The sequence below is a fragment of the Camellia sinensis genome, chromosome 2 (assembly GCF_055761805.1).
Source record: "Camellia sinensis isolate YWXY chromosome 2, ASM5576180v1, whole genome shotgun sequence".
Classification (NCBI taxonomy): domain Eukaryota; kingdom Viridiplantae; phylum Streptophyta; class Magnoliopsida; order Ericales; family Theaceae; genus Camellia; species Camellia sinensis.
In genome coordinates this window covers 93,260,161-93,287,406 of record NC_138962.1, presented here as the reverse complement: position 1 = coordinate 93,287,406, position 27,246 = coordinate 93,260,161, and the positions used below count along the sequence as shown (strand labels likewise).

At 32.3% G+C, this 27,246-nt stretch overlaps 3 protein-coding genes across 11 annotated transcripts; 1 reads left to right on the top strand and 2 right to left on the bottom strand.

Annotated features, from left to right (window-relative positions):
- Positions 1-475: 475 nt before the first annotated feature.
- Positions 476-6,339, bottom strand: LOC114310877 (stress regulated protein). 7 transcript variants are annotated; one of them, XR_003646309.2, is made up of 8 exons: positions 5,948-6,339; positions 5,299-5,517; positions 4,123-4,209; positions 3,858-4,004; positions 3,420-3,550; positions 2,267-2,293; positions 2,038-2,133; positions 476-797 (listed from the first exon to the last, which is right to left on the bottom strand). XR_003646309.2 is itself a non-coding variant. In XM_028256977.2 (8 exons), the coding sequence occupies exons 1-8, from the start codon at positions 6,167-6,169 to the stop codon at positions 597-599; spliced, it is 1,119 nt and encodes a 372-aa protein (XP_028112778.1). In that variant the 5' UTR covers positions 6,170-6,339; the 3' UTR covers positions 476-596. The 7 variants fall into 7 exon arrangements, 6 of the variants coding, with proteins under 6 accessions (XP_028112778.1, XP_028112779.1, XP_028112780.1 ...); XM_028256977.2 differs by having other exon boundaries at positions 2,038-2,122; XM_028256979.2 differs by having other exon boundaries at positions 567-797; positions 2,038-2,099.
- A 136-nt stretch (positions 6,340-6,475) lies between these two features.
- On the top strand, positions 6,476-17,169 carry LOC114310876 (translation initiation factor 3 subunit I). Of its 3 annotated transcripts, none has more exons than XM_082915087.1 (9): positions 6,478-6,763; positions 7,725-7,853; positions 10,859-10,939; positions 11,214-11,354; positions 12,936-12,983; positions 13,184-13,237; positions 14,229-14,255; positions 16,615-16,710; positions 16,794-17,169. In XM_082915087.1, exons 1-9 carry the CDS (start codon positions 6,536-6,538, stop codon positions 16,992-16,994), a joined length of 1,005 nt encoding a protein of 334 aa, XP_082771213.1. In that variant the 5' UTR covers positions 6,478-6,535; the 3' UTR covers positions 16,995-17,169. The 3 variants fall into 3 exon arrangements, with proteins under 3 accessions (XP_082771214.1, XP_082771213.1, XP_082771212.1); XM_082915086.1 differs by having other exon boundaries at positions 12,936-12,989; XM_082915088.1 differs by lacking the exon at positions 12,936-12,983 and having other exon boundaries at positions 6,476-6,763.
- Positions 17,170-18,181: 1,012 nt separating this feature from the next.
- Positions 18,182-19,052, bottom strand: LOC114310865 (histone H2AX). The gene is made up of 2 exons (XM_028256963.2): positions 18,683-19,052; positions 18,182-18,536 (listed from the first exon to the last, which is right to left on the bottom strand). The coding sequence occupies exons 1-2, from the start codon at positions 18,881-18,883 to the stop codon at positions 18,315-18,317; spliced, it is 423 nt and encodes a 140-aa protein (XP_028112764.1). The 5' UTR covers positions 18,884-19,052; the 3' UTR covers positions 18,182-18,314.
- Between the last annotated feature and the right edge of the window lie 8,194 nt (positions 19,053-27,246).

Here is a 27,246-nt window from a genome sequence, read left to right as displayed (position 1 = left end):
ATAAAGAATGTTTAGTATTATGTTAATAAAGAATGTTTAGTTATTGGTGATGTTGTTCAATTTTTTTATGATGGTAGAAATTGAAATTATATTTTAAAATTTTTGATAAATTTTCTCGATTAGGAATTACATATGCCTTCGGCCCTGTACCAGTCAAAGTTAATTTGGTCAGGAGGAAGGTGGCGGCTCCGTTTGGGAAGTGGGTTGGCTTTTTGACTTTTTTGACTATATGAGCCTGGGCTCAAAAGTTTAGTTTGGGAAGGGCTTTTGGCTTTTTGACTTTTTTGATTTTTTTGTGAGAGAAGAGTGTAATGATTATGGGGTTGGATGGGATGTTTTGTCTGTTGTGGCTCATGAGCCTATTCTGTCTTTTATGGCTCATTGAGCCAAAAAAGCACAATGAGCCCTTGCCAAACCAACCCTAAGTGTTGCCTGTGGAGTGGTCTTGAGGGAAGAGTCTATTTGTCACTAAATATTTAGATGATTAATCCTGCTCTCCCTAATTTGATTGATTTTCATTAATCACAGCCATCATCATTTTTTTAAAAAAAAGGTTAGTAAAAAGATTGAACAACAGAGATCAGTAGTAATTTAATCTACATGTCTGCATCGTCTATGGCATTCTCTATAACATCAATGCAAAAGCCCACAGATCTTCTATCAGACATGGCCTCTGCTAGTCTTGCTCGTGCTCCATCATGACGACGCAATATTAGGACAGTGTTAAGTACAGCCCATCTCACTTGAGAATCTGCTTTCTTCTGAGTGAAACCCAAGCCTTTCAGTAATCCATCCAACTGTTCCAATAATTAAAAATGGTTCAGTACTTAGCAATGCAACTACTCTCAATGACATCAAGTATCAACCATAACAAGTGAAACCATGTATGATAGTGAGGAACAATAATCTGTTTTTACTCAAGAAAAAATAAGCCACTGTTTCAGCTCATGTCAAACTGGTAAATCAAGCAAACATGATAGAGAAGTTTCTGCAGAGACAGCTTTGTTGGGGATTTAGATATTACAAATACCTAAAACATTTTAACACTAGAGATCATGAATAACAGCAACTAAAAACGTGATTCAAGCACAAATTACTAATAAAAGTATAAAAAGAAAAGTAGTCTAAGATTGATGAGAAGCACGACAAGTCAATGTCCTAAAGCCGTATTTGTCTCCTTTCATGCAGGTTCTAGCAGAAAAAGTACGTGTCCAAGATACAACCCAGAATCTCACAATATTTGACATGGCACACGATCGGTGACAACGGATGCCAAGTCTGTCTTGGATTGGCTAGAAAAGAAATAAAAAATAGTCGAATACTCTATATCTACTATGGAGAAAAGGACGTCAAAAAATGAGAGAAACAAATATGATGTTTGTCATGCGTTCGGATATAAAAGGTGGTCCTCTATATATAGGACGCTAAGTACCCATTTACAATGGACATATGTCTCTTGAAAAGTGTCCCTTGGTTTGTGTCTTTAAATTAAAAGACAAACTTTTATTTTAAATTTTGAATCTTAATTAAGTTCTAACAAACATAAAATTGAGAATCCAGGACACTACGTAGCTACGCAAAGGTTGTATCAAAATGGCCATCCTAAAGGATGTGGCAGTGGCAGTTTCCATATTTAAGTCAAGGTGGTGGTCCTTGATTCTGTTTTTTTCTTTTTTTCAAATGAAAAGGAGGGTAACAAAACAACATTGGTGGCGGGTCCTTCATGATTGGTCTTTGATTTTGTATATCTTGGCTCCATAAGGAGGACCCCTAGGGATACTATGGTACACTTGAAGTCAGTACAACAACATGGCATTAACATTCTTTTAAGCAGATGGGCTCTTAACTTGTAGAAAACTTATCAGTCTCACATTTGCAAAGATGATTTATCTGCCCTTTCCAAGTAAACTCCTTGTTTTGGCTTGAATTCCCCCCCCCCCCCCCCCCCCCCCCTTTCCTCCTCTTTTTATTCTTATTAATTTATTTATTCGTTTACTTATTTTTTAATAGAAACACAAGAAAAAGAATGGTGTAAACCTGGTTAATATCCGCAAGGCCTCCCTCAGCATATCCATACAGAAGATATTCCGTAGCCACACCTGCCAGTGCTATGCATGAAAACCTGTTCAGCATCTAATAAGGAGGAGTGAACCATAATTACAACCCCTTCCAAATTTGACATGATAGACTCAATAATTTCTTGGAGAAACATGCAACTTGCAACATCAATTTGCGACAATGCGTCTGATGAGAATAGAGGTCATACCGTGGCTGATACTTTTCCTGTATTAGCCTGCACGTGAGGGCAAAAGTCACATTCAAAGATCCAACAACAGAAAAGATAATTATTCAAATACCTGTTCACTCAAAATAATCTTCTTCATTTCCACAAGCAATTGACAAAACTATACACCCTTAATAACTTTAAGCATGTCAATTGCAAAAATTAACAATTTATTTCCCTAGTTTTATTGAAGGTAAACTACTTTAGGTTGTGTTTGGATCTTAGATTTGGGGAGGAATTTGTTGAGGGAAAGAAAAATGTGATTGAACTATAAGCTGACTTTTTGTCACTTTTCCTTTCCCTCTGCAAATCCCTCTCGAAATCATAAATCCAAACACAGCCTTAAGGAATTGGACCTAGAGCACGGGAAAGAGAGGATACATGTTCCAACTATGGTTACAAAGATAGTGCCAGTTTCATGGGATTGCATCATGGTTTTAGTATGGCCTACAAACTGTAGTGATTAGTATGTGTGCACAGTGGTGACTCCAGGAATTATTGCCAATGGAGTTAATCAAAAATTTAAATGACATATATACAAAAAAAATTCACATTAATCATATATGTCACCTATTTACAAAAAATCAACAAATTAATTTAAATTCTCAAATTATAAACAAAAGGAATGTTAATATATTGATACTACTCTTTAAACAAAAAGACATGTTAATACATGAGTTTTTACAATTCACCCCGACGAGATTTCATATTTTGAAATCGTTCAATAATAAACTCATTATCAATACTATCAAATACATCATTCTCAATATATATAACCGAACAATCATTCATTATTGATCTCCCAAAACAAGACTACAAAATAACACTTTTTTACATGTAAAATATTTAAACAGAAAGTAGACATATCATTAAAAAAATCAAAAAGTAGAAACTTTTCATTGGAGGGTTCAAAAAGTAGTGGGTGTGAAAAGTGTGGGTTCAAAATTATAATTTAGTGGGTTTAGTTGTTGACTTCTGTCATAAATTCTAATATCTATATAATAATAAAAAAATCATTGAGGGGGTTCAGGTGACACCCCTAAGCAAAGGGTAGCGTCGCCCCTGTGCGTGCAGACTGTTCCACAAAAATCTAATGAAAAAGAAAGAAAAAAGAAAGAAAGAAAGGAGATTCAACCTCATAGATGCCCAAATGTGGAAATATATAGCATAATGTTGGTTGCAACATGTTGAAGTACAAATCAAGTCTACAAACTCATGAAAGTTGCCTTTCAGCAATTTGTTCTTCACAAAACTGAAGGTGCAAGCCTATTGCAGTAATGCCACAATTTGTTAGATATTACGTCAAAACAAGTAACACAAATAACCCAATAAATAGAAGCTGTCCCCAAGCAGATATTTATGTCACTATTTTCTCAAAGTGTCCAAAATTTATCTTTGAATCTGTGTTTATACTTTGTGAGATACAAGATGGGGTGGTAAAGTGCTGTCCTGTAGAATACCTAGAAGCGTTGGAGTAGGGGTAAGACAATCCTTCAACCTCCCAACATAACAGGAACAAAAAAAACTTCTGTCAAGATAAGGTACTAAAAATTTGAAGAAAACGACCACCTACTTCTTCAAGAAATTCAAAATCCACAAAAGCAGTCCCGGCTTGAACATTGAGAGATCCTTCCTTCTTCAAAGCTTCCAAACTTGAGAGTGTATACCCCCTGGGAAGAATTCCCAGCACATAGGCAGTTAAGAAATGGCCAGCTTCATGCTGCATCACATACATGTATCATAATTTCTGAATAGTGTTTCTGGAATAATACATCACACAATGTAGAAAATCAACAGAAAAATGTTGTATGAGAGAGAGAGAGAGATACGCATCTTACTTGGATAACCCTATTGTGGTACTTTTGACTAAATGTGTGTCCAATTGTATCAAGAAGCAAGCCGCTGACTCCTCCATTAAAAGAGACCTATAAAGGAACACTGATGAGACCGATGATAGATACTATACAAGTCAAATGATGACTCAAAAAAGGTTTAAACACAAAAGAATAGCACGAGAAAAGAAACCACAGAGAACTGTGAGAACAATTCATGAATGCTAAATTTGTTTCTACCTATATACCAAATATATCCTGCATTTTCACTAATTTACTTATCATTTTGAATGAGACTACTTAAATTATTGCTAGGGCCATGCTCTATATTATGAGTACATGAAATTAAAATATACCTGCAAGTAGAGTGCAGATGGCCTCAAGTGAAGTGCCAATATGGTTCCTCCTTTTATTGACGATTTGAAACTTCAAACTAAATTACTTCATTTTTTGAGTCATGCTGTCATTTTAGTGATGACTTTAATTTACTCAAAGAAAGATGAGAATGGTTAGAAAACAGTGTTTGAATTGCCGAGCATGCTATAACAAAAGATAGGAAGCAAAGCGAGGAATCTTTTCAAATATATTGCAGACTGTGCACCTAAGGCATAAATATGATCTACTCACTCTCCCTCTTTTCAAATATATGAGGTTTCGTAAATTGAAACATCTTTTCAATTCAAGCGAATAATCCCTAAACAAGCAAGTTATCTTCTTCTTTTTTGGATGTATGACTTACTATAAGTTATGAGGTGAAGTCATATTAGCCTTCACTGCTTAGAGTAGTCAGTAAAACAGAAATCTTAAGTTGTTGAATAAGCATATGAGATTCTATCTTTGTAAGTTCAGGCCACCCAAATGTTTTAAGAGGCCACATTCCAACCTTCAACACAATTTGGAAACAATTCAATCTGCAATGAATCAAGTAAAAAGCACTGATTTTGAGAGATTTTACTTTGGGAAAAATAAAATAACAGAAAACCAGACTCAACAGGAGCAAAAGCAGCTATGCATATGTAGAGAAGAGAGTGTATTTGTAAATATCGTTTACTTGTGTTATAGGTAACAACATCATTAGACTCAATTTTGGGCAAAAGGCACAGAGAAAGAACGACAATATTACAGATGCATAATGCAACATGTTTTCAGATGAAGCATAAAATTTGTTTTGCAGCAAATTACCAGGTCCAGCGTCCATAAAAACAGCAATCCCAAAGATAAGTATAGGATTTGTTGTGGACTAAATTCAAACACATTCCAGGCAGAAATTCCTCCTAAAAGAGCAGCAAGCTGCAGGTTTCTTTCTATAGAACCAAGAGTAGTGTCTACTGGTGACAGAAGAGCGGAAGTCTCTATTCCATTCAGTTTTAGTTCATCCAAAGTGTAGAGCCTCTGAGGTACCTGCACAGAAAATCCACTGATTGAATGGAAACTTCAATGTGACCTAAAATTAGCAGAAAAGCTTGTGTAAATACGCTTCAGATGGACAAATGTCAGGTTGAAACCAAAGAGAATGAAAATCCATGACTTGTATTGTTTTCAATCACTTGATAAGAAGAAGCACACACCTCCATGTATAAATTCTAATTTCCAAATCCTATTGCTTAAAATTGCCCTCCAGTACCCAGAGCAAGTTCAGTACCATATATATATATATGTATATCAGAATTGGAAAAGACACATTCTGGCTACATCACAATTTATACACAATCTTAATTGCCTGTAATTTAAAGTCATTATGATGTAAACCAATCTGGGATTGTAAAGAGGTGAATCTTTGGCTTCAATACAAAGAATTACAGTCCATGGAAGTAAGTTTTAAGGCATGGACCTGCCTAGCAGCACCGAAACAGCGAAGTCCACCGGGCTTGCCCTGCATATCTTTGACAAGAGAAAGTGCAATTCTCTCATCCCCTTTACTCAGCTCCTTGTCAACTTGTTCCAACACTTGCCATCGCAACCCAGCCGGCTCGGACAAGCTAGCAATTCTGAAACTGGGCAATCTCAATTGCCAATTGGGCAACACACCTGCATAGTAGGCCACAATGCCCATTCAAAGAAAACTTGTAACACCCAGAAAACACTAGTGGAAAATGGTGGATGCTTTAACACATGCTTCACAATGCTCTCACTTATTCTCAACCACATGAATTGGATAATTAACCATGAAAAAAAAAAAAAAAAAAATTTGAAAAAACCCAAATTATCAAAAATTCAAGTTCCAATCAGCAACAAAATGAAATTAACAAATTTTAAGTTTTTTTTTTTTTTTTTTTTAAATTAAGAATATTGAAGGGGTGCCTCAGAGGATGCAACTCCATACGACGTCGTTTCTCAAGGGTTTAAATTTTCCTTTTCTTTTTGGTGTATTGGGGTTCATTTTCTGGGGAACCAACCAGAAAATCCTATCTGCAGAGATATGAACTTGCCGCTTCACTCCGGCGCCTTCCACCTCCGGCACGAATTTCCTGCGAATGGAACCCTAGTCTTGGCCAAGTTGAAAGAGCCAGACGCTGTACGACGTCGTCGAGCGCTGAGAAGAGTGGATAGAGAGCTTTCTAAGGGAAACCACAAGGCAGCTCTCACTTTGGTCAAGCAATTGCAGGGTAAGCCTGGAGGCCTCCGTGGCTTTGGTTCTGCCAAACAGGTCTGCTCCCTTTCCCTAACCAGAGAAAGTCTCTGTTTGGTTGCCTAGAGATTGTAGGAAAAGAAAGTTTCAAGTTTCAAGTTTCTTTTATTCGCTGTTATTGTTATTTCCCATTCCGGTTTTTCTCAGAAACCAAACAGAGGGTTGGTGTGCTTAGACGCTTTGTTGATGCAATGCTACTTAATTAATTGCCTTCCTGGAGATTTATTTATGTGGTTGCTTGAAATTGTTGTTCTATGAGTTGAATTTTGGCGGGAATGTTAAATCTCTATTATGAATGTCTTTTTGATTCAAGTCTCTCTTATAAATGTCATTCACAATCACTAGATGCATACTCAGAAATTATTCAGTGCTCCTTGAGGAGGTTCAGATGATGCTCCTCAATAAAAGAGAGTTTTTCAAAATTCTATTAAACAAGAAAATGGGAAAGAAAATTAGAGGAAAGTGATTTAGTGTTGTTGAAAATTTAGAAACAATAAACATTATGGAACTCTTGTTGTGGGCTAGTATTTGGTCCCTCCAGTAGGTAAAAATCAAGTGGAAGTTTTGACAGTTTATAGGTTCAATTTGTTCCGAAGATGGGATGCATAGGAATTCAGCTGAAAGTACTATGTTTTCTTGCCATTCCAAATCTTGTTTTTGATTAAATTGTAGTTATTATCTGTATTTGAATTGATACCGTATTTTCAAGATTCATATGATGTTTACGGTGAATTGATGGGAAAATGATAATTGTGAAGTCACAAAGCATAGCAAGTCTTCCATAGACATTCAAACATGTAATTAAAACATTGGTTATAAACTGCTTTGCTCCCTCTCTCTCTCCCTCCTCCCACCCCCTCCCTACTTCCAAGTTGCCATAGACACTTTTTGCCATGATGTTTTAGCATGCCGGTGTTATTGAATGTATCATGTTCTTGGAATAACTTGTCTTAAAGATGCTAAAAGCTCCATTCTGTAGGTTCATCGAAGAATCTCATCTTTGGATGAATTAAAGCTCAGTGGAATAGACATATCATATCTTCAATCTTTAGTTGATTCAATTCTGAATTCCATCGAGCGCAGTATTGAATTTCAATTATCGGAAGAGGTTTGTATTTTTCTTTATGCATTCTATCCTTATTCCCTACTTTATGACCTTCAATCTATGAGTTAAAGTTTCACATTTTTATCTTTTCTGTGTAAGTATTTGCATTTTTCAACTTTTTTGTTCTTTATATTGCAGTGCTATGGAAAAAATTGTAACCATCAATATTGGCAAGCATGTCTTGATGCATCTTCTTGATAAACTATTTACACATTGCTGCATGTATTCTATTCACCGCCAATCATAATAGGTCATTTGGATGTCCAATAGCATGAAGGCATTTCATTTTATACAACATTTGATTACATGAATTATTTAAACCTCAAAGTAAGAAAAATGGGAAAAAAAAATAATTGCTGATGCAAAAGACTTTCCAGAATTTGTAATTTGTTGAGCTACCAGAATTTACCTTTAATGGTCATCATGCTTCTTCCCAGGCCATTGCCTTTGCCATTGCCATTGCCATTGCCATTGCCATTGCCTCCCACAGCCAAAAAGGGCTGAAAAATACCAACATGTTCTAAGAAATCGACCCCAACAAAGTGATTTTCACATGACAATAATCTGGTTATGCCATCATAGGATTTGTTGGGGTGGGCAAAATTGGGTCTTCGATTTGATTCTTGTTATACATCAGAAGGAAGGGGAAAAAAGAAATTGATGATCATAACAAGATCCAAATAACCCTGTATCTTGGCCCATGGTCAACAATAATTACAATTTTAAGTTTGAGAAATCAACAAGATTTACGTATGGCTTTGAATTGTATTATTTATTTATCTTGAGATAATTTCTTTTATTATTAAATTATGTTGGTCAACCAGGTCCTAGTGTGATATACCACATATAGAGCACATAAAAGGATTAAATTATAACAACTAGAGAACAGACATGTAAATAATCAGTATTAAGTACCTCATGGGTTCATTAAAGTGGATTTGAACAGAACAAACGTGGTGCCCCTTAGTACTGCAATTTCTCTTTCCGTGAGATTCATGGCATTTATAAAGGGAAAAGACAAATGAAGACTTGGAATGTTTAGGACACTAAATTTATGGTTCATCGTTTCAAAAGACAGAAAGAAGAAAAAGAGAAGCTTAGTAGCTCACAATAGTAATATTCTAATGGATTCAAGGGAATGTAGTTTCTGGCTTTTGAAGGAGTATAGCAAAAACTCGCCCTGCATACTGGAAAGCGGTCAGCATACAGTTGCCTGTGCCTTAGGAGAGATTCTAAAGTTGTGGAATAGGACATTGTCTCAACATTTTCCACACCTAATCCCTATAGGCTGCTGCTGGTAATGCCATTACATGGTTGGCTAAATATGTAGGATTTGGACTGGGAATCCCTTGGGGTTCTATCAAGAGTTCTGTCTAGTTTATGAGTTTGAGGAGACAATGACAATTGGGGATAGCTTCTATTCAATTGAAGGAGATTTTCAGTATTCCCCATTCTTCCAGTCAATTGTTAATGATGAGGATTATATTTTCATAATCAAAGATAATTTGAAGCCTCTAATTCCATCTGTTTTTTTTTTCTTCTTATACTGAAAATTTGGGCGAGATTGTTTTTTGGTGAATCACTTAATGTTTAAGAACTCAATATACCAAAGTGTTGCATGCTGTACAAAATCCAAAGCTGAATCTGTACTAATTTTTTATTGATTGCCGGTTTGCCACTCACTCTCCATTTGGCCCTCAATGATCTACATAAGTTTCTTTCTGTTAGTCAGTGACATCTACTTTTCATGAGGATGGTTGGTGTCTTGAGAAATGGGGTACAGGCAAACCTCATGAATCTCTTTTCCATCTTATGATGTATTTGGATAGAGTATGGAGTTTTTCTAACCTACAAACCATCGGTTCTCATATTAAGTGGAGAATTATGTGTTTATTTTTTTAGAAAGTAGATGATTAAGTGTGTTTCTATTTAAAGAGAAAATTAGTCAGAAGATATGAGAGAGAAATAAAGACTAATAATTAAGGATTACAATTCCATGGCTGATGTTCTATTAAGGAACAACTTGCATAAAGGCATGCATGCATGCTCATGCAAAGACACACATGGTCTTGGTAGAACTCACCCCAAAAGCTAGCTCAAGAAGTGAGGGTGCCCTCACGCTTATATGCTTAATATTATTTTAGTACTTGGGCGATGTGGGATTTCACTTTACAGCGTTCACACACGAGATAGAGAGAGATGAAAAAGTTGATATTTAAGAATATGTGTGCTTCATCACATATTACTCCAACTTCCTAGAAGTAAGGAGGAAATTAAGATGACTGAGTTATCCATGTATGATTGTAGTTTATGGTGTATTACTAAACATTCTAAAATACTGAAAACACAACATGGATGATGAAGGTAAAATTTAGCATTGCCCAAATATTTGACTTCTTCTGAAATTTAAGGATCCAGAAGAAGGATTAGTGAGGCAAAGAGGTTTCTGATGATTTTGACGTGTAGATATAATGATATTTATGTGGTCAAGCTTGTAACATGTTTTTGTATGTGGTGGCCATTTAATTAATAACGAACCTCATTACTTGCATCTTGGTGGTTGACACATTAATTATAGTTTTTTAAGGGCTAAGATGATAGATTTTATACTGCTCATAGGAATGTAACTCTTCTATATTATCATGTTTGTTTTTCTGACGTGCCACTAGAGGATGCACATATTTCATGATACATCATCGACTGCTCTTTATGGGGAATCATGCACTAACACGGTGTTTTAGGTTATTTTCTTCATGTAATTGATGGATTGTCATTTTAGACACAAGTTTTCTATCATCCTCAACTCAAGTATTTATTGCCCTTAAGTGTGACTTTTTAAGGGAAGATGTCCTTGTAATTGCCTGCCTGTCATGGATACAACTTCCTTAAGTTGCAAGTGGCTTTATTTGTGTTTCATTTCGAGTCATTCAGAGATCAATCTATTCATCCACTGATCCTAATGATGTATTGAATTTCATGTCTTTTTCGACTAAAATTGTTTTTGCTAGGTCTCCGTATTAGAACTGAAGAATATGATGCACAGTGGAAGCTATGAGTCTCTCTGTGAAGATCATCTAATGTGTATGCAAGTAAGACAACCATTTTTCCTTACCACTCCAATTTGGTGAAAGAATAAGGCACGGGTTTACTGGGCAATGCATTGTGTTTACCCCAGTTAACTGTTTCAAGCAGGGGTGTGAGAAAGTTTACATTACCAACCTTGAAATGTTTGCTATTCCACTAGTTTTAACTTCTTTTTAGTAACAATTAATACGGCGCTTTCTAAAGGTATCCATTTCAACATTTTTCTTGAAACTTCTTTGCCATGATACACTTCAACAAGCAGAATATAACTTTGTGCAGCACGAAGCTGGTCATTTTTTAGTTGGCTACTTGCTTGGAGTGCTACCAAAAGGATATAAAGTGTCTAACATGGAAGCTTTGAGACAAGAAAAATTTGCACGAGGAAGGGTAGAATTTTTGGGATTTGAATTTCTCAGAGACGTAAGTTTATTGTTATCTTTCACTTTGTTTATTCCCTGCCCCAAAATCATAACCAGTAAATGATTTACATTTCTCTAAATATTGGCCTTGTTTTTTCTGCATTAATGGACTGTACCTTCCAAAAGAAATCGGCATAAATTTAAAATTTCAATACGTTTATATATTTTGTCAACATAGGTTATTTATGGAATACAATTCATTGGTTTCATTTTCCAGTTCTCTTGATTCCTGTTGTATTGTATGCCAGAGAAATTGATATTTTTTAGCTGATTTGAGCTTCTGGATCTGATTTCTCATAATTTTAAAGCCTGGAGCACTTGTTCTCCTATGGTTCAAAAATAGGCAAAGACACCCCATATGGTTTTGGACTAAATTGCAATAATAACTCTGTTAAGGTTAAACAGGAAAAGACAATTATACCCTTCCTTTTCTTATTCAAGACATTATTATTATTGGTTTTTAAACCTAATTTAATAATAAAATTTCTTTTATTTACAAAAAAAAAAATTAAATTAAATTAACTTTTCAATCTAATTAAAAAAAAATTATTTAACTTTTAAATCTAATTTTAAATTTGATTACGTATTAAGTTTTCAATCTGTACATATACATATATACCGATGCCATTTCATCCTTAAAAACGTATGAGCGGGGTTAAAAATTACTCCATGCATATCATCATGAGCTTGACGGATCCTTATGTGAGTGAAAACATATAAAGTCAAGTAATGAGAGGATCTTTCAATTTGATCCATTCACCATGACCCAAAGGAGTATACAATTATTATTACAATTAATGTGATGTTCAAACTTCAGGCACAAACCCATTGCATTCACACACACATCTTGGTGTTATCTTTCTAATTTACTCTACTTCCGGCAATGTCACATAAACCCGTATTCAAATCCGGCAAGACAAGTATGGCCATCCCAAATGGTTCTGGCAACGGTGTTGACTTCTTGTGGTCCAGAAAATTAACACCGTTGCCAAGCTGTCATTGATGCACCACTGCCAAGTTCGCTTCTTGTGGTCCAGCAATCAAATGGTTAGAGAGTTGGAGGGGACAATGGAGACGAGTTCCATGGAGAGTGTTCTATGGTGGTGTTCTAGTGGAGGAGAGAGAGAGAAAACACAATTGGTAACAGTGAAAAGAAAATGGTGAAGAGGTGTAGTAATGGTGTGGAAAGTGTTGTCCTGCTGCTGCTGGTTGAGTTAGATTTAGGGTTTTTTTATGGGATAGATGAGGAAGATGAAGTTAAAGGGTGGTTGTGTCTTTTCACAACAATAATTGACCTTAACTTTTTTTTATGTGAACTCTCCAATTCCGTGCGTGTGGCGCAATTTGTGTTAATTTAGATGGAAAATGTAACAGTTGCACATTAGTCCAAAACCATGTGGGGGCTCTTTGCCTATTATTGAACCATAAGGGGGTAAAATGAATTTTGCCCTAAAAAATTTGAAGCTACACATCGGATGTGTGTTGCATCAGAGATGGTTGCCTGAGATGCAGTCATTTTTCACTGTAAAATCTTTAAAGCTCAAATGAAACAGATTCTTAAGTGTCTGGCTTCATTGTTCAGGATCAGTTTTGTGTGGAATGTAAAGGATTTCTTGGGGCTGGTGCCAAGGTTATGGTTTGTGTTCTTGGTTAATTTTGCTTCTATGATTTACCTTTGTATCCATTGGTTTATTCAAACTTTTTTGTAGTGACTGTAAGGAAATTGGAGATTGATCACTGGAGAATATAATGATGTTTACTTTGCTTTTGTGCGGCACTTACTTTTTCACAATGGTTAGTTCACTATTCTCAATTTCTCATTGCTTGCAGATTGATACTACAAAAATATTACAGAACTTCTCCAAGGGAAAATTATTTGATGGGGTAAGACTTCTATTCTCTCTTCATTTTCATCGTAAAGGTTGACAAGGTTTGGTAATCAAACTGTTCTAGTGTTGCACATCCCCATTGTAACATCTATAGGAGGGTATAATAAGTGAGGTACACTGAATCACTAGGTTATCATGAACATTATGATATGATTTAGCTAAATGTGTATAACACAGGTTTCTTCTCTATATTTTTAGGTTTTTATTTAAAACCCTTTGTTATGTAAACACAAAAGACCCCATGTAGTCTGCAGACATATGTATAAGCAAGTTGATCTTGTCCTAAATTTAAATTCCTTCGTTTGTCTTTCTATTTCGCAATTGCAAATGGTTATGAAATTTGAAATTGAACAAGAAGCCAAGGTAAAACAGTCATCGTAGATGTCCTTAACTGGAGGAAGTACTGGAGAATATAACAGAGTATTGTAAATCACTACCATTGTATCTGTACACAATCTTTTAATCAGGAATAGACAGCATCAGATCAGCTTAGATTATACGGTGTCCAACATGACATGACGCCTTATTGGATGTGTCGGTGTTTCTTAGCACATATGCAATACCACTATGTAGAAGCGCATATAACATCTGCTGCCTACTAATCACCTCACCTTAGGGTTATATGTCCTGAACCCATTTTTACAGTATCTGATGGTGCTTATCTGAAAGTAAACATGACATGATTTGTTGCTAGATAATTTGTTATCTAAGGGTTAAAATACCCTTTTGTGAGGCTCTATCAGGACAGAGATCATATTCTGGAAAAAAGAATAGGCAAATAGTTAAAGAAACAAAACAAAAAGACCAAAAAGAAACCCATGTAGTAGTATGATTTGCCACTAACTGAAGCCACTGGAACTAGATTAAAAGGGACCGTGACATAAGTTGGAAAGATATTCTCTATGAAACAAGTTCTAAATATGTATGTGCTATTTTGTTTTAATGTCATCATCAACCTCTAATATATCTGTTTTAATGACATGCAGGCCAATAGGGGCAAGATTTCATCCACGGTGAGATACCCTGTTCCCTTTATTATCATATATTAAGCTAAAAGTTTTTCTTTGATTTATATGATGGTGACTTGGTTTTTCTGTGTCAAATCATATTCAATTATCAACCACGACAAACTAGATATTTATGTTTTACATAAACATTAAAAGATTGAAAAATGAATAACTAATTGGTGGTCCAAGGGAGAAAATCTCATGTTGAGGGTCATTTTTTTATGATATATGTTACATGGATACGTGTTTTATGTTGGGGTGGGGATATGTGTTTTTTAAGTGTTGAATTCATCTAATTGTCATGTTCGAGGACACTAGGACACAACTAGATTTCATGTTTCTTAAACGAAAAGTGGCGTTCCCCAACTAACATAGAGTTTTTTATGTATATAGTCAGAGTCAAATGTAAAGTCATGATTTAAACTCAACCAGCTTTTACTCTAAATTTTAAAGCTTTATTTGAAATGAAACACTCCAATGGACAATTCAAATTTAAGCTTAACTTTGAGTAAAAACTTCACCAAGGGCAGGACTATAAATTTTAAAGCCACAAAATAGCCTTAAAAATTTTGAGTAAACATTTGATTCTCCCTTGATTTGAGTAAAAAAATGAGTAAAACTCATTTTGATACGAGTTTTGAGCAAAGGAGTGGAGAGAGGGTTTTGGAGAGGATTTCTACTCAAATGTACATTTGATATGAGTAAAGGGAAGGCTGGAGATGCCCTTAGGCACATCGAATGTGCATGTCCAACTAGACATGTTGGACAAACATTTCGTATCCTTAATCAAGTGTCGAGTGTCTGATATGGTTAATTAACAAATCTAGAAGAGCCCATGTAACACAAGTTATGATTTTCATTATTAACACAAAATTGAAATTAAAAAATAAAAATAAAGCAACAGGGAATAGGAAAGATAGAGAAATTGTGCATCATACTTTCTTTTTTATTTTTTTCTTGATAAGTATACATGTTATACGTAACTTTATTTTCTAGGATCCATTATTGCAGAGCTTTGAGTTGGTTATATTGTGAAAGATAAAGTAATCGTGAAATCAATATGCTTAAATTATTTGTAGCACTCAAGAGGATTCACATGTGCTGTATATCACTTGAATATAAAAAGTCATCCTCAAGTTGGATAAGCCTCTAGGAAATTGGCTCAAGTTTGCTGCCTGAATACTCGAAGTTATGCCTATTTATGGTGACTGGATGAGCCATAAACTGTGAATACTACTGCCTATCATCTTTCCATTCATAGGATGCTTACTTCTTTTTATACCTTTGTTTAGAATCAGTTAGTATTCAGATCTGAATAATGAGGAAGAACCTTTTGTAATTGCTGTGAACAATCATTTCATTTTTACTTCAATAGGAAACTGTTCATTAAAATAAAATGGAAATAAGGTAGTGGTGTTTGCTTCTAATACAATTGGTTTAGCCATGCCTTATTTAATTAACAATGCTAGAGTTGTTGTGATTTTCAACACCCAAATTTTCAGCTTAGTTTAATTATATTTCAAAGTTTGATAGGCATAAGTAATATGAGCTAGTAGGTGTCTGCATTGTGACATGAGTGGCCTGTAAAGGGAGTGCCACAGAATCTAGTTTTAAATACCTCTACTCTTGGCATCTCTGGAGCATATGCACTCATTTGTATATTTTTAAAGTAAAACAATGTGCCTGTGTTATATACATCATTGTTCAGTTAGTGTAACACTAGAAGGTTGATTAACATGAACATAAACTCCAACATTCCACTCAAACTGTGCTAACTGGTTATCATAATTAGTGGGTTTTCTTTAAAACACTTCAGACTTGTTCAAGCAAGGTCAGACATTAACTGTGCCCCAAGTAAATAGCAGTGTCATGAGTCTGAGTCACACCCTATAGACAAGGCTGAGCATTATGCTTATAACCTTTTTGCAAAAAGTTCAGAAGTCATTTTTGTGAATGTTTGACAAGTTCCTATTCGAACCTGTTAGAAGGTTGAATTCAAGCCAATAGGATACTTCATTAAGCAATACTAACGTTTGAGTTCTCACTTTCATGTTAATATACTTCTGCTGTGTTCATAAAATTTATGTTCTTAATAATAAGAAGCATCAGCATCAAGCATCAAGCATCAAGTATCAATCAATTGATCTGACAATTCTTCATTTGCATACGCAGTTCAAAGTTTGGGATATTGTCAAGTGAGAAATGTTTTGTAGGACTCTAATTACACTGAGAATCAATTATCATCTCAGTGCTTGCAGGATTTTACCATAAGAATCCTAATATTGTTGTTTATTAGAAAATGGTTTCTCTACATCATTTTCACTATATGTTGATATGGGTTTGTTTATATTGTTTTTTATTCCAGACTTTGAATAAGTTTTTATGCGTAATATTAGGAGGCTTAGCAGCAGAGCAACTGGTGTTTGGATACTCTGAAGGACTTCATTCTGATGTGGAAAAGGTAAGCACATGTTTTCTATGAAATATTCACTTTCCCTTAATTGAATAGGATTACTAATTGGCAATTTATCAATTATGAAACAGTTGAATAGAGTGCTTAAATGGTTGGGTTTCACTGAGAGTGAAGCTGATTCTCAAGTAAAATGGGCTGCTGTAAATACTCTCTTAATATTAGTTCGTCATCAAGAAGCTCGATCCAAAGTAGCAGAAGCCATGGCTTTGGGAAAGTCCGTTGGCTCTTGCATTGATATAATAGAGAACACATTAATTGGCAAAGAAATATAGATATATTATTACCTTTTGTTTCTGCCAAAACTATCTTCAACGCTTTGTCTAGAATCTTGTAGTTAGACAGATCAAAGAAAAATCTTTCAAAGCTTTCTAGTCAGAGTTGAAAACTTGCTCCAAATTGTGCAAATTTTATGAGAAGTCAATAAGCCTAACAGATTATTAATTTGAACTCCAAACCTGTTATTAATTTGAACTCCAAGCCAAATTATAAATTTTATGAGAAGTTAATAAGCTTAACAGGTTTGGAGCAAATTTTAAGTCTTCGAATTAATTACATACATTCATTTATGTATTTACTCTCTTTGGTATTGTTTAGAATGTTGGGGCTAGTATTGTCGAAAATATTTACTCATCTATTTCTTGGTGAGTTTTTCAAATTCAGATGGAGCTCAAATCTAATTTTAATTCAAGATATTATTGGTAGCTTAATAACACTATTGTATATTCATCTATAGTTTTAGACTCTTCTCAAATTGTTTTGATGCATAAGTGCTATTAAGGCTTCGTTTGGGAACATGCTAATTTAATAACTTTTTGACTATTTGGCTAAAAAAGTAAATAAAAAAAACTTATATTTTTGGAATGATTTTTTGACTAATTACAAAAAGATATGCAAAAAGTAGAGAGAAAAAAGAATCTTTGACTTTTTGGTATAGATTGTTGACTTTTTAACTAATTTAGTAACTTTTTAACTAATTGACTAAAATAACCTCTTGCCAAACGAAGCCTAAGATGATTAACAAATATCATAATATTTACTTTATTAGTCCTCTTAAAAGATAATTTATTTTTTTTAATTCTAAAATTAAAAAAGTTAAAGTAAACTCTAAACGGTCCACTATTTTTTTCCTCTAATAAGATACTTTAACAATCTTTAAATATTTTGTTTTAAAAAAAAAATATTTTTTCAACTTGTCTTGTTGTCCAGAAACTTGGGCACTCTTATATTTTGGTCTTAAACATTTTCCATGCAGAGGTTAACTAGTGATCCAAATTTCACATTCCAACTTGAGGATCTATACCCAACTTGCATGTTTGTTTACAGTATCTAAACAAACTTGATTTCCAAGCATTGTTGATCCAAAGATTTGGTACATATTGGATAAATTAATCAATTGACATTAAGCCATCAACCACAAAATTCCCCAGAAGAAAAAAAAAAATCACAATTGACATCAAACTTCAACCATCAAAACTGTAGAACTTTGATTCATATGCCCCAAGAGGAGCTATACCCATAAAATCATAATACATTGTTAAAAAGAAAACCCAAAAAAAAAAAACCATTGTACATCACATAAGGCTGGGTGGCTCCTAAAACTCCTGAGAAGCAGAACCAATATCCCCTTTCCCTTTACCCACCTTCTTAGGCAACAAAGTCTGGTGAATGTTTGGCAAAACCCCCCCATTGGCAATGGTCACTGACCCCAACAACTTGCTCAGCTCCTCATCATTCCTCACTGCTAACTGTATGTGCCTTGGCACTATCCTGTTCTTCTTGTTATCTCTCGCCGCATTCCCAGCTAGCTCCAACACCTGCAAACAAAAATAATCAAATTCATCAAACACCAACCAATTCCAATAATCAAACATAATTCCCAAATCAAAATCTATTGAAATTGAGGACAAAATGTTTGTTCTTTTGATGAAACAATCGGACAATGATGAGGAAGAAAATATACCTCGGCAGCGAGGTACTCGAGGACAGCAGAGAGGTAGACCGGAGCTCCGGCGCCCACTCGCTCGGCATACTTTCCGGCCTTTAGAAATCGAGCGATTCTACCAACGGGGAATTGAAGACCGGCCTTCTGAGACCGAGACACAGACTTCGATGCCTTGGGCTTTCCTCGCCCACCCTTCGTTGATCCCCCACCTGAACTCATCTTCTTCTTTTTCTTCTTTCTTCACAAACCCTAACCCTAGCTTTCGCTTTCTACCGCTTTGGGTTCTTTGGAAGACACAGACGCTGATTGGAATGGCGGAGAACAGGGCGTGGAGCGGGAATTTATATAGGAATTAAAACTATGTGCTGATTGGTTGAGACACCTCCACTCAGATTGCCAACGTGGCGACTCAATTAAGTCCAAATTAGTAGTAATTAAGCCTTCGTTGTACTTCCCTTAAGTCTCGTTTGACAATATTATTTTTTAATTTAAAAGTATAAAAATTATTAAAAAAATTAAAAAGTTAACAACTTATATAAAAAAAGTTAAAGATTTTATTTTCTCTCTATTTTTATATATATTTTCATAAAAAATTAAAAAGTCATTCCAAGCATCTATTTTTTTATATCATATTTTAACTAAAAATTTAAAAAGTTACTAAAAAACATGTTTCCAAACGAGATCTTAGTTGGGCTAAAAAAGCAGAAAAGGCAAAATAAGTTAAATAATTTAAATCATAATTATTTCATTTTTTCTCTCACAAAAGTCAAAAAAATCAAATCAAACGAATTTTTTAATCTCAAACTAAAAAAGTCTCAACTCAAAAAAATTAACTAAAAAAGTCAATATCAAATGACAACTAAAATTCTTATTACTTCCGTCTCAATTTGTTTGTCCAAGTAAAAAAATTCAACTGTGTAAGGCACCGTTTGGGAAGAAGGTTTTCAGGCTTTTTTAGTTATTTTAGTCACAAAAAATAAAATAGGTTATTTTAGCTATAACAAACAAAATATCACATGTAACCTATAACCATTATACTCTTCTCTCACAAAAAAAGTCATAAAAGTCAAAAAGTCAAAAAGTCCTTCCCAAACCAAGCTTTTTAACCCAGCTAAAATAGTCAAAAAAATCAAAAAGCTAAAAAGCCAACCCACTTCCCAAACCAAACCTAATTATTTTACTATTGTCCTTCTACTTGAATTTTAAAATGTATTTATAATAATTTATAATGTGTAATTTTAAAAATTTAAGTCAAGTTTGGCTAAACTAAAAAAGTGCACTTATTTCATCTTTTTATCTTTTTTGGGTCACATCAATCAACATCTCCTCTCTACTTTTTCTACACATAATACAAGAAAAGTCAAAAAGTACACTTATTCTAAACTTCCCAAACTTGGCCTTAATAGTATCCTAAAATAAAAAAGAAAATAAATATTTTAAGACGAATAAAAATGAAAAAGTAGACTAACAAAATGAGACGGAAGGAATAAATAATTAGACGTTGACCAATGCGGATTAATTTTTTTTAAAAATAATATTTTATAAAATTAAGTTAAATTATTTATATATATATATTATTTTTAAAAATATATTACGATATATGTATTATGAAAGCTTGTTTTTATTTTTCAGAAAATATTTTTTAGAAAATTCTACTTTCTTATTTTTCGTATTTTTTTGTTTTTACTGAATTTTTTTAATATTTTAAACAATTTTTTTTTTATTTTTTAGACACACCTAACATAAATATACCTAAAAAGTAAAAAAATTGTAAATTTTTTTTTTTAAAAATTCAATAAATATAAAATATACAAATATATATATATATATATATATATATATATATAAGAATTCAGTACATTTTTTATATTTTTATGAATTTATTAATTTTTTAAAATATTTTTTCACAAATTTTTTTACTTTTTAGACACATCTAAACTAAGGAATATCTTAAAAAGTAAAAAAAATGTTTAAAATTTAAAAAATATTCACTAAAAACAAAAGAATACGAAAATCAAAAAACTCAATTTTCAAAAAGTTTAATCCACAAAACTCAACCAAACACACTGAATAATATTAATTTTATCATGTATGAAATATAACATAAATAAATATATATAATTTTGGTTGAATTATTTATGCTTATATCTGTGGGTATATATATATATATATATAATTATATATATTATGCTTCTATGCTAAATTACAATATAATAAAATAAATATTTTTTTAATATTGAAGATAATGATTAAATTGAAGAAAAAAAAAGTCATTTAAATTAAACAACAATTCTAATTTTTTATTTTGATAATCTTAATCATATGTAAGTATTATTTAAATAAACATATATGCATATATATAATAATTTTGTTTCAATTAGTTATGTATAATTTAATAATTTGAACGATATCGTGTTATAAAAGTATAATTGAAATAAATATATAATTATTTTATATGATATTAAATTATAACATGATAAAATAAATACTCTTTTTGTCATTAATAATAAGGGTTAATTATAAAAATAATTTCAAGATTTTGCGCGATTTTCACTTTAAATCATAGTGTTTCAATTTTAACAAATTAAATCTTTGAGTTCCATCCGTGTTTTAATATGCTCTCTCTCCTGCTCCATCTCTGTTTGTATAAGGTAACAGAGAATTGTTTTTAGGTTGAAAGTGGAAAAACATTGGGGTTTAAAGTGACAAAATCCATTAAATTTTAGAATTTTTTTTGTAATTAATTATTCTTTTTAAAAAATTTAAAATCACTAAAAACAAAAAAAAGTTAACCAAAAAAAAATTATAAAAACAACAATTATTAAATCCCTCTCAAAAACAAGACTCTAGTCACTAGGCCTGCAAAAAAAAATTTAAAGTCATTTTTTTGACAGCACGTGTTTCGATTGGTGTTTTGAGAACAAAGGTCAAAAAAAAAAAAAAAATCTTAATTTAAAAAATAAGTTTAAAATTACTCATATTTTTTTTTAAAAAAAATTATTTAAAAATGACTTGAATTTAATAATAGCACAGGGATCATAAATTTAAGAGTGAGCAAAAGGCGTCTTCTTTTAAGTGGTTCACTTATCAACTCTGCTATTTTCTATTAAAAGAAAGTGAGTTGTATGGTGTAATTTATTATAAATTAAAAATTGATAATAAAAAAACACAAGTTAAAAGTACAAATTTCCGCTTTCAAATGGTGTGTTTGGTGTAATTTATTATAATTTACAAGCTGATAATCTAGAAGTAGAAGGCAAAAGTACTTTTCGCCCAAATTTTAGAAATTTATTTTTCTTCAATTTATTTAAGTTATTTTTACCTAATAAAGTAAAAGTTGTACCAAATAGTTTATTACAAACTTCTAAAATAAAAAAAAAATTATAAACAAGTCAGATAAGTAGCACCAAACAAGACTAAAAGATTTTTTTTAGAACTTATTTAAGTTATTTTTACTTCATAAGCGGTAAATAAAAACTGCATCAAAACTCTAGTGCAGACTTTAAAAAAAAGAGATTAATTACACTTCAGGTAACCCTTCTTACATAATCATCAAAATTAGGGACGAAATTAAAATTTTATCATCAAAAGAGTCAAATTTTGAATTAAAAAATATCAACAAAAATACAAGCATATATGTACATATGCAATAAGATATATCAGTTATATATATATATATATATATGTACAAACAAAAAATTAAATATTAGGGTAAAAAAAAATTCCAAGATTTCACGTTTTTTCACTTTAAACTCCAAAACGATTTTCCGTTACCTTACACAGACGGAAATGGATAGAGGAGACACATTGAAACATAGATGGAACTCTAGGTTTAATTTGTCAAAATTAAAACACTAGAATTTAAAGTGAAAAACGCATGAAACCTTGAGTTTTTTTTTTTTTTTTTTGGTAATTAATCCTAATAATAATAGCTAATTTGGAAAAAAAATCGTAACATAAAATTAAATGTAATTCTAATTCTTTAATTTTTATGAAGTTATACAAAATTTATTTTAAAAAATTAAATATAAATATGATGTGGTTGGATTAAGAAAAAAGAAAAGATAAATTAATTATGTTGAGTATTAATTTTTTTTTTAATATCTTTTCAAACTATTTATATATTTTATATATAATTATATATAGGTATATAAAGTTTAAATTAAATATAAATTTTTCCTAATAAACAAATTCATTTTAAGTAGAAAACTCAATACAAATTAATAATAAAATATGAATAAGGTAGACCAAAAAAATAAAAAATATATTTAATTTTAATATAAAAGTTGAATACTTAAGTAAAATGAGAAATGGTAGAGAAAATTGGCAGATAGATCTAGTGTCACCACTGTGCATGAAGCGGTGATAGTTGTACGGCCCGTGAGATTCATTTATTGTCTTATTTTGTTGATCCAAACATCGAGAAGAATATGCCTCTAAAAAAATCAAGCTGATAGATATCAATAGCTCATTCATCAAATCACATTTGTATTTAGTTTAATAAATACATATTCATTTTTTATATACAGGTGTGATTTGATGAAGAAGTTATTGATATCTAATCAACTTAATTTTTCATAGGTATATTATTCTTGAAGTTCTTTAAAATTTAAACGGTTCGAATTATCAAAATAAGACCCAAAAATGAGTCTTACGAACCACACAACTATCACTGCTGCCATGCACAACAGTGACACCAACTCCTTGATGAAGATAACTTTACGCTAATTGCAAACTCAAAAATGAGTCTCACGAACTGTACAACTGTCACTACTGTCATGCACAAGAGTGACACCAACTCCTTGATGAAGATAACTTCACTCTAATTGCAAATGTAGCATCACAATTAAGGTTAAATGAATAATTAATTGTGGCTTAAATTACTTCTTTAATAAAATCAGTTTAAGAAATTGTATAAATAATATGCAAATAAGATCGGGATTAACTTCTTTACTGTTCATCCAAAGAATATAGCTTACCCCCTTCAATAATTATCAACCTTGTCATTGTATTTAATACAAAAACTGGTGAATCTTCTGTGTGCTCATGTCCTCCCTCTCTTTCCTACCTCTGAAATTTGAGGAAAATATAGTTAGCAGAATTACACTCAACCTCCTTTTGGTACGATTAAATTAATCAAAACTAATACAAATGCTGGGTACACATAAAAATAAATAAGGTTAAATATATATTTTAGTAAAAAAGAGATAATAATATCCTTTTTTAATTCGTACAACTCACAAATTACTAATGAAAAATGAAATTAAAATTTTAAAAGAGACTATTATAATTATGTCAAAAATATAGAATTAACAGTGTTTTTTTTTAAACTGAGAGATGAGTGTAATTTGCCCTATTATGTAGCGTGGAAAGGGGAAATGACCAATTCTTTGCAGAGAAGACAACCAATTATTTGTTCAGAAAGTAAAATAGCATTTTAAAACCAGCAACAACCCAATTGAATTGGGTGATTTTGGGAAAAAAAGAAAACATATGTGTTCTATATAACTAGGGTTGCAAATTAACAAAATTGTTTGTGAACGAGTTCAGCTCGGTAAGAGTTCATTTGAACTCGGTTTATTATTTTTATTTTTTATTTTTGCGTTCAAGCTCGAACTTGAATTCGTTAAATTTTTAATAAACAAGTCCAAATATTCTAACACTTGGCTCGTAAGCTCAGCTCGTTAGCTGACTTGATTAATATTTATTATTTATATATTAAATAATGTAAAAATATGTATAAAAAATAAGATAAAAATATTATTTATAAATTTAAAAAATAAATGTAAATAATAGTTAACTGTAGATAGTACATTTATATAATAATGGTAGTAGATATTATTATTTTGATAAAATATTCATTTATATAATTGTAACTTTAGTCTCATACTCAAGTATAAATTTATAAATTTTTTGACTCGTTAAGGCTCGTGAACAGGCTTGAGCTCGAGCCAAACCTAAGCCAACTCAACTCGAGCTTGGTTCGTTAAATTTTTATTGAACTCGAGCTCGAATTTGAGTTCGTTAAAATCATAATAAATAAGTCCAAACATATACTAAAACTCGGCTCAATTCGGCTTGTTTGCAGCCCTACATATAACTGTCTAAACTATAGGATGGAGGTAAAATTGAAGGATTGGCCTATGTTAGTTACCTGGAGTGCTTATCGTTCTGGTACGAGGGACGAAAATAGACTGTGGTATGCCATGTGTTCTAAAATATAGTACGGTGAAAGGTAGACACTTCTATAAATTGCACAATTAGATTTTTAACACTTCTAAATGTAAGCGATATTTTCTTTTAATACTTAGACAGTTAATAGGGCTAAGAATAGTCTGGTTTGGTTTGGTTTGGTGTGGTTTGAAATGAGAACCAATTGACTACTTATAGTTTTATAAAAATTGGAATCAAACCAAATTATTAAAATCATTGAATCAATCCAGACCAAACCTTTTAAACATAGCTATGTCTAGTTTGAAATCACTGTTTCATATAATTTGCTCAGAAGTAAAATTATATAACACTTTCAAAAAATATTCAACCTGTTAGAAATTTAAAAAATAATAATAATATGACCATCAAGCAAACTACTCTCATAATGTTTACCAGTTAAAAACTCATAATAGTAAACAAATCTATTATTCAACATTAATCTGTCATAATTTTTCAAAATATAAACTTTCGAAACATAAACAAGCTCATTGTTCAACCCTTAACTTAAACAAAAATAAGATAGAGAGACAACATTGTATATGGTTTAAATTACCTAGTCTGGTTTAGTTTTAATCCAAAACTGTGGACCCAAATCCGAAACCGAATCGCACCACTAACACTGGTTTCCCAATTTTCAAATCAAAAGTGAACCACAAATTAGAAAAACCAAACTTAATTCTATTTTCATATTTCAAACATGAAAATGACTAGGGATGATTACGAGACGAGTTTAGGGAATAAAAATTATACATAATATAGTATATTATAAATAATGATTTATATTTAATGAGATTTATAAGATTAATGAGTAAAAATTAATTATAAATATAATATTTTAGTATTTTAAGTTTATTATAACAAAAGAAAATTATATATGTTATATACATATAAATATATTTAACAAATATAATTGGAGTAGGGTTGGGTAGAACAAGTAGGGAAAGCAAAACCCATTCCTGCCCTAATTACTTATCAGGGCAAGGAAAGCCAGTGCGAGATGGGACGGGGGATCTAGGGGTTGAGCGGGGAGGGAAAAATGACCATTCTAAAAATGACAATTTTCTTATTTCAGTCAATTATGTTTTCATATCAATTTTTTAATAAAATATTTACATCAAAAAATAGTTTTCATGTAAACTAATTTTTCATGAAAAAAGTATTTTTATTTCTATTTTAGCCTCCGTTTGGCAACTTCATTTTGGGCTAAAATAGCCACTACAGTCCAAAATAGGCTAAATTAGCCACTAAACGACAAAATGAGTTCACGGGCATGACTTACATACAAGGCGAGTTGAAAGTACCAAACTACCCTTGGCACTGTGTTGACAAAAGCACAGCCTCTAACCCCTCCCCCCCACACACACTTCACAGTAGTTAGGTCATCCACAGCCGCTCGTCGAAGGAGGCGACCTAAACAGCGCTGCTCGGGGAAGAACCACAGCGATACTTCTGACAGGCCAACACCACCGGAGTTCATATCAGCGGCGACCCTCATCCTCAGTCTCTCAAACACGACCGATTTTGAGGTAATGGTTGGTTTTACCTTCTTTTTTTTTTGTTTTTTTTGGGGGTTTGTTTGCATAATAGCCTATCCTCGAACCCGATCTGGTCGGCTTATCTTTGAAACTCATTGTTGTTGCTGCTTCAAAATTTTCCTCTAATTCTTTGGGTTACATTTTGTTCATTTCGGTTTGCACAATGGGAAACCCAGTGTTATATCTCTCGCACTCACTGCAAAACCTCACTCCGATGGACGCTCAGTCATGGAAACTGGTCATCACGACCGATTTGTGGTGGAAAACACATTTTTTTTGACAATTTTTTGAGGTGTTCTTCACATATGAAATCTGTATTTATGAAATATGATTTTTCTAAATTCATATTTTCTGCTTTGTTTCTGCTAATTTTTTCTTAAATCTGGAATTTCTAATAAGATTTTTTCTAAAATCTGAAATCTAAATTTCTATCTTCATAAATCTGATTGTTGTGCCTAATCTGAAATCTGAATGTTGATATTTGATTTTTGTGAAATATGATATCTGAATTTCTGATTTTTTCTGATTTTTTTTCTTGACATCTGGAATTTCTAATCAATTTTTTTGCTGAAATATGAAATCGAAATTTTTCTCTTCATTAATTTGCAAATGTCTCCATGTGTCTTCAAAAATTCTGAATTTACAAAAACTATGTCTCCATGTCAGTGTTGTTTTCATAAATCTGGAATGTCTCCATAACAAATTTCAGTTTTGTAAGTTGTTTATTTGATTTCTTATAATTCTCATTAAAAAAGAACAAAATTCATATCAAAGTGTTCATTGATTTTTGAATGCTGAAAATGAAATCTGATTTTTCCGAAATATGAAATCTGA

Excerpts from the sequence above, each read along its gene's own strand:
- LOC114310877 (XM_028256977.2), bottom strand. The coding sequence starts at position 6,169 with ATGGGCATTGTGGCCTACTATGCAGGTGTGTTGCCCAATTGGCAATTG. Across the intron at positions 2,123-2,266 it reads CAGGAAAAGTATCAGCCACG|GTTTTCATGCATAGCACTGG; the intron begins GTATGACCTCTA and ends GATGCTGAACAG. Across the intron at positions 798-2,037 it reads GCCTTGCGGATATTAACCAG|TTGGATGGATTACTGAAAGG; the intron begins GTTTACACCATT and ends TTATTGGAACAG.
- LOC114310876 (XM_082915086.1), top strand. The coding sequence starts at position 6,536 with ATGAACTTGCCGCTTCACTCCGGCGCCTTCCACCTCCGGCACGAATTT. Across the intron at positions 13,238-14,228 it reads AGGGAAAATTATTTGATGGG|GCCAATAGGGGCAAGATTTC; the intron begins GTAAGACTTCTA and ends AATGACATGCAG. Across the intron at positions 16,711-16,793 it reads TTCATTCTGATGTGGAAAAG|TTGAATAGAGTGCTTAAATG; the intron begins GTAAGCACATGT and ends ATTATGAAACAG.
- LOC114310865 (XM_028256963.2), bottom strand. The coding sequence starts at position 18,883 with ATGAGTTCAGGTGGGGGATCAACGAAGGGTGGGCGAGGAAAGCCCAAG. Across the intron at positions 18,537-18,682 it reads TCGAGTACCTCGCTGCCGAG|GTGTTGGAGCTAGCTGGGAA; the intron begins GTATATTTTCTT and ends TTTTGTTTGCAG.